General features: G+C 33.7%; 2 protein-coding genes across 8 annotated transcripts in view; one reads left to right on the top strand and one right to left on the bottom strand.

The window, feature by feature from the left end:
* Positions 1-7500, top strand: part of LOC136849064 (kinesin-like protein KIF26B) — a 591672-nt gene that overhangs the window by 504 nt on the left and 583668 nt on the right. For 2 of the 6 annotated variants that reach the window (XR_010856224.1, XM_067121979.1), the window contains exon 1: positions 1056-1205. Coding sequence is in view for 4 of the 6 variants with exons in the window: in XM_067121979.1 (XP_066978080.1) it covers positions 1180-1205 (26 nt within the window). In the remaining 2 variants the exon portion in view is untranslated. Of the gene's footprint in view, positions 1-45; positions 438-1055; positions 1206-7500 lie in introns of those variants that run through there. The other 4 variants (XM_067121976.1, XM_067121975.1, XM_067121977.1 and 1 more) reach the window with 3 other exon arrangements.
* LOC136849065 (protein Star-like) overlaps positions 1-7500 on the bottom strand; it is a 252643-nt gene that overhangs the window by 53284 nt on the left and 191859 nt on the right. The gene's annotated exons all lie outside the window — the stretch shown is intronic.

Raw genomic sequence — 7500 nt, 5'->3', positions numbered from 1 at the left:
ATGATCGTCTTGCTCCATATGTTGATTAATTTTCTTTTTCTTTAGGTTTCTGTTCGACGTATTTCCAATAAAACAGTGCCAAATTCAAGTGCCAACTGGAATTTTTTTTTTATCAAGAATACCAGGTAGACGAAAGCGACCATAAGAGTTTAAACATCGTTAGTTTAGTGGTATGTTGATGGTGTTTAAGTGTGAGTGTGATTTACACAGTAATCATAATAAAGTAAAGGAAGAGCAACAAATGAAATGGAGGAAGAGAACGTTGCCTCAAGCAGCTTGAAAAGTGAATGTTGTTTTGAATAATCACTGTGCTCCTGCAACAGCTGATATAACAAGTGTCATGCATTTAGCCTTCAAACAGTGAATCGTAGTTGGGAGGAATACCGATACAAAGTGAAACTTCAGCCCTCTTGGAAAAAGTATCTGTGAAGCAAAAGGTAAATATTTCGCAAGTGTTGATAATGGATGTTGTTTGAAGAAGACTGTTTCCTGTTTTGTTTCGTTTAGAAGATGATTAGGATTTGCCGAGTCTGTTTTTGTTTGGTTCAGTTTTTAGACAAACAGTAGCTTTCATCTTTATCCCTTTCCAACAAGTTAGAAAAAGAGTCCTTTCTAATGACAGATTTCTGGAGTGATTCTTCCTTTTTATTCGTGGTAAAGAAAAATTTAAGAGAAAATAGCGCAGATGCCACGAGAGGAATTTTTCATTTCCTTTAAGTCGGGATAAAAACTTCCTTTTAGAAGGAAACCCAACTAGAGGCTCAAAGGAGCGAATGAAGTCAGAGAGATGGTAGAGCAACGTAAGAGTAATTCAGAGCTTGGAAAAAACCGCACGATTGCTCAAACTTAACTTTCGGAAAACGCCACAAGCTACCGAATTTCCTAACTAGGTGACAGGGAAGAAGAAATTCCGCTGAAAACAATAAGGTTTATCAAGCTCCCTTATTTTTTTCTCTGTCCCTGAAGCGAGAGGGGAAAGAGAGAGAAAAAATAGGCGTTGCCCCGAGCAAGGGAAAGGCTCGAGCCAGGGCAGGCCCCGGGGGGAGGGCGAGAAATCGAAGAGAATGTCTCTTCGAAGACGGGAGTGACTAGGGGGGGTGTTCCTCCTCTGTGACCTGAAGAAGAGAATCTCAGGTTCTCTCTCTCTCCCTTTTCTCTTTCTCTCTGTCCTCGTTCATCATGGACACATGTCATAGCGAGGCCAGGTAAGTTTTGATCTTGTCTTACCCTCACGATGTGGTTCTAGCGGGCAGGGAACACTCAGGCAGAAAATAATGACGATGCTTTAATATTAACTCATTTTATGGCAAATATGAGGGAAGGGTATTACCATCCATATATGGCTAAACGCACGAATCATTTTTCAGGAATATAACTGTCGTGTCAGAGAGAGAGAGAGAGAGAGAGAGAGAGAGAGAGAGAGAGAGAGAGAGAGAGAGAGAGAGAGAGAGAGAGACCTAGCAAGTCGACAAAACTTAATCATCCGAATCTACCAGCCTTTTATTATAGGTAACCTATATAGCATACGGGATTTCTTGCTACTAAATGGACGGGTTGGTTCTTGGAATTTCTGTTCGTGTATCTGTGTATCTGACCATAGCTTTACACCATACTGCACGCAGAGAGAGAGAGAGAGAGAGAGAGAGAGAGAGAGAGAGAGAGAGAGAGAGAGAGAGAGAGAGAGATGAGTCATAATTTCGTAATTACTAGTAATGACTTTTCTTCATAAATTTTTCCTTCTGTTTTGCCACAGACTTCAATATAAATGAATACATATAATTGAATACACACACTCAAGTAAGGACAAAAATTTCATTGAAATTTTCTCAAGCAAAGAGGCACGCTAGCACAAATGAACGAATAATAGTGCTAAAACAAGACGAGATGGGGAAAAACTGTACGAGGTGTACGATTACATGAAATGAATAATTACTATATGTGTTAACCAGTTTTTGCCTGCACACACACACACACACACACACAGAGAGAGAGAGAGAGAGAGAGAGAGAGAGAGAGAGAGAGAGCCACTCGTGGCTCCGTGCATCCAGGCACAGTAGGCATTTCCCTTTAAACATGAGCGAGTACTTTTTCCTTTCTTCATTGAAGGGAAACAGAAACGAGTAAAATCATCAAAGTTTGGGTAAACGCCTGTAGGGGAACAAGGAATGTTTGTGAAACTCAATTTCTCAGGTTGTGGCAACTCTTATTTGACCTTAACCTCTAAGTATGACCTAGACCTCAGACTAGAAATTTACTTTCAAAAATATACTTTCTACTTGACATTTGACTTCCTAGTGTGACTTTGACCTTGGCATTTTGCTCCACTCAGCAGAGTGACGAATTCCAATCACTCGTAGATGATACCAAAGTAGTGTGAATGATTCATCTTTATATAAATCAAAATTATTAGAGAGATTTAAAGACCTTTACCCTTACCAGGCGGAATAACACAGAAGGCAGGACAGCCAGGCTTGTCCATTATCACATACCCCGGACGGTACAGTATATCATGGGCTTAAAGTCTTAAGTTAAAAATAATGGATAATGTGTCCTGTGGACACCAGTATTGAGGTTATGGCAGATGTTTCTAGAAATGAAAAATAATGGTTCACTTTCACTGCTAGTTAGGCCTCTCCATGTCCACTGCCATTCACAACAGACTCCATCAGGTTTATTACAAGTGTAAAAATGAATGAATCCAGAAATACAGCAGTCTGCATTTCAGAACTTACTTTTCTTGCTACACATTATGAATCCAAGATTTCTGCCCTGACAGCATTCTCGTACTAATTACAATTCGGATCGTGATTGAGCCCTTCATCTGTAGCTTAATTACACAGGGTTTGACGCAGGTAAAAGTGGCATATTGCGGCTACCTGTCAGATCAGTTGATTACATTTTACTGTTGTATTTTTGTCTCTTACACATAAGAGAATCTTAGCTTTCATGAGTCATGAGATTAACTTAAAAGTTAATTTTCAACTAATTTTCTCGCGATAAACTGAATTTACACTTTTCATAAAAACTTTTTAATATAAACGCTCAAGTTTTATTGGAATAAGAGAGTTCTAAGTACCCTTTAAGACTTCAAGGGAGGCTCAGTGTCTAGTTTTCACTTTCCCTTCCTTGATACCTCGAAAGTCCGTAGTAATTCTCTTGTTGTACGAGATCTTAAACTAATCTTTAGAAAAGACTCATTTATCTATCCTTGAAACTCGAACAGAGATCCTGAAATCTTTTTGTTCTTTAAAGCCTCGAAGGACTTCACGGTAAATCTTCACTGTTTTTCTATAAATTTTATAAGATTTTCACGGAATGGGTAGAACCTTCATTACAACTACTGAAGGCTCAGTTAATTTATATAAAACGCTCGATAACAATAGTTATTGCCTGACAAATGATTGTGAAGTTCAGATACCATTTTAAGCCCCCCAAATAACTATTATTTGTCATAACTAGTAATCTTGAAAAATTTTCTTAGCATGTCAAATGTGACACTTTCAAATTTTGACATGAATGGTCTGAACTCAGTTTATCAGGAGAAAATAAGATGAAAACCTACGTAAGGATAAGGACTTATGAGAGGACTACAGTCTGACAGGTAACTAAACCATCACACTTTCACCTGCATCAAACACTGCTTAAATTAAGAAACAAATGGTAGGAGGATTTCCTACGGAGATATTTTCGAGGCGTAAAGAAATCAGAGTATTTTCAGAACGCTTCTAAGGCTTCCTTTGAGTGATCGATGTTTTTCTGTCGCTAAGGACTGAACAGATGAGACTTTCGTCTTTCTGAAGAGTGACTGAGCCTTTTAAGAAAAAAAAATTTCTTTAAATATTCATTTCTCAAATAGAATTTAAACCTTCAAAAGTATTTCTGAGCTTTCATTAAACGACAGTTCGTTTTAATAGCATATTTTGAGCTTCCATGAAATATTACATGAGTATTTTTAAGGAATTCAAGTTATCAGTTACTGAAGAGTTCCCATTGAATCTTCTGAATTATGAGAGGATGATAGTTGAACTTTCCCTGGTTATGAACGCATCCAGGATATAACCAGATTAAAAAAAAGTAAATACCAAAGATTTTCGTGTAGACGCCTTCTTTCAGTTTTTTAAACCCTTCCTTTTAATGAGAAGTTTTGGGTAAAAGACATGTGCATACAGTGGAAAATGATTCTGTGGACGATAAAAACTTGAGTCTCCATCCGTTCCTTTTTAATATTTCTTACGCAGGCGGACCCATGAGTGGACCTGATCTCGAGCAGAGCAGGGGAAAAAAAGAGATACAGATGCCGAGCAAAATCTTCAAGGGATGGAAGTGCAAAAAATGAAGCAAAACAAAAGACTATGATTCATTTTTGTTTATGAAGGAGAAATGAGAAAAACCATTGCCTTTTTTAACTTGAAGGGACAATAAGAAATTACACACCTCCACTATGGTAATTGCAAAGCAACCATCAATATGTTCATTTTAAACACAGCTTGCCCTGCATGATTTTAGGGCAATAAAATTTGGCTAAATATGTTAAAATCATAAAGGGCAGTGTTTATGTGTACGATGGTAATAAGCAGTAGAAAAGCACTCAAAGAATGCATATATCTGCCATCGTGAAACCCTTATGAGCAACTGTTTCATCGATGTAAATGGCTTGTTGTGACGTAAGGATTCAGTTTCTTAAGCCTGGAACATTTCAAGCAAAACTGAGCAATCCAGCCCAAATTAAGCTATTCTCCCCAAAAGTCACATTCCTGTCTCTCCCAAAACCTATTCATTTGTTGTCAATGACGAAACCCACCATGGGTAACACTTTCATTAAAATTCACCCTTATCCTTTTCCGTAATCCCACTAATAAACTCAGAGACAAATAAACTAACAACTGAACCTAAAACAGAGCATCCACGGCAGAAGCATTCATAACAGCAATCATTAGGATAACGAGAGCGTTCGGAGACCAGAAACCTACTTTAGGTGAACAATCCACCCAGATACCCTGAAAGATTTTTCTTATCCAAATCCCGACCTTTTACGAAAAATCAAAATCTGATCACTGGCTGCTTGCCACGAGACCATCTTTTGTTAGGTTCTTGCAAAACTCACCTAATAAAATTTTATGTAATACTGTCAACAACCACACAAACTAGTAAACAAACCAGCCGAACCAAAATCACAAGTTCCTTAATAATAATAATAATAATAATAATAATAATAATAATAATAATAATAATAATAAAAGAAACTACCGGTTCGAGCACGTATTTGCTGTCATCCGTGTATGTCTGTGTGTTTGTATTTTGGCAAAATATCCCAACGACGGATGAACGGATTTTGATAAAACGAATTGGGAACGTTCGTGGGTGACTTCGTCCAGACGAGAAACGATTAGTGGTTATCAGGAAAAACATGGTGTGGTTCCTTTTGCAGAAATCAACAAATCTTTATCGATGCCGATCAAGAGTTTTTCATCTGGATGAGATCAACCAATGAATGCTTTCACAAAGTTTACATCGAAACCGCAAGCAGACATACAAAACAGACAAAAAGCGGAAAGCATAAATTCCTTGGTGGAAGCAACAAAAACTTAAAAGATACGTCCCTTTTTGTCGTGCTTTGACCAGACATTTAAAAAGAAAAAAATAAACAGTCACATAACAAAATTGCATAGCATAGTTGTGATGTTCTCGGTTAAACGATATGTTTTAATGTATTTAAATATGCATCAATTGACAGAAGCGCCCATAGCCATTTGGCACTAAAGAGCTCAAGCCAATAATGGGTCACGACTGAATGTGCAGGCGAAATAACATTATTTTGTACAAAAATATATTTCATGAGAAGAGTTGGCCTCTATTTATCACCCACTCTTTTTGTGAAAAACCGTGGTTCTCGGATGCTTTGTTATATATATATATATATATATATATATATATATATATATATATATATATATATATATATATATATATATATATTCAATAGTTTACACGCTTTCACCAAGCGATTATATGAAAAAACATTAAAAGAGAGGTTTCTTTTTATATATTCTGCCCAATAATATATATATATATATATATATATATATATATATATATATATATATATATATATATATATATATATATATATATATATATATATATATATATATATATATATTATTTATATATACTCTGTATATCTCGTGCTCAGTGCATATCTTTCTCTTTATTAATTAGTTTGTATATGTGCGCTTGTTAAAAGTGTGGAAACAACAATTTTACCTAAGGTGACTAATCTCAGTATTTCTTGATACTGTTAAACAAATGAAGAAAGCTCTTTGTTTGTATATATATATATAGATAAATATATACATATATCTGTATATATACATAAATATATACATATATCTGTATATATACAAACACTATATATGAATATATATGTATATATATACACATATATGTATATACACACATATATATATGTATATATAATATATATACACGCAAAGAGCTTTCTTTATTTGCTTAACAGTACCATGATATGCTGAGGTTAGTCATTTGGGGTAAAATTGTTGTTTCCCCACACTTTTAGAAAGTGTATATGTTCAGAAAAATTAAGAGAGCCAGCTGCACTAATTAATACATACATACATACATACATGCATACATATATACATATATATAATATATAGATATATATATATATATATATATATATATATATATATATATATATATATATATATATATATATATATATATATATACATATATAATAGGCACGCATATACAAAAATAGGAAAATATAAAGAAGAAGATATATATATATATATATATATATATATATATATATATATATATATATTATTATAATTTATATAGTGGGTTATCAATTATAAGTATGGATGTTTCTGTTAATTTTTCTGCATATATACCCTTGCTAAAATTGTTGCAACAGATAATTTTACCCTTACTGACAGATCTTAGTTCTTCGTGGAATAGGTAATCAAATAACGAAAACACTTTCGTGCTGTATTTAAGATCCTGTCCCCTTTTCTTCTAAAAGTAGCTTTGACAGTATAAGCAGTGAATACATTTGCAAAGCAATATATATATATATATATATATATATATATATAAATATATATTTTATATATTTATATATACATATTATATATTTATATATAATATATAAATATATATATATTTATATATACTTACATAATTTATATATATTATATAATATACATATTTATATACATATATATATGTCTGTAGATATATACACATACATATATATATATATATATATATATATATATATATATATATATATATATATATATATATATATTTACTTATTATCACTAGTTTTGTTATAATGTCATTTCCCGTGAAATTTTGATAGCGCATGATTATGTATGCACAGGAGAATGAGTAGTACTATGACAAACACGCTTCAACGTGTTGTTAGTGTATCCATTTGTAAAAAGGAAATGTATGTAGGTTTTGTAT

The sequence above is a fragment of the Macrobrachium rosenbergii genome, chromosome 20, assembly GCF_040412425.1.
Source record: "Macrobrachium rosenbergii isolate ZJJX-2024 chromosome 20, ASM4041242v1, whole genome shotgun sequence".
Classification (NCBI taxonomy): domain Eukaryota; kingdom Metazoa; phylum Arthropoda; class Malacostraca; order Decapoda; family Palaemonidae; genus Macrobrachium; species Macrobrachium rosenbergii.
This window is presented reverse-complemented; position numbering and strand designations above follow the sequence as displayed.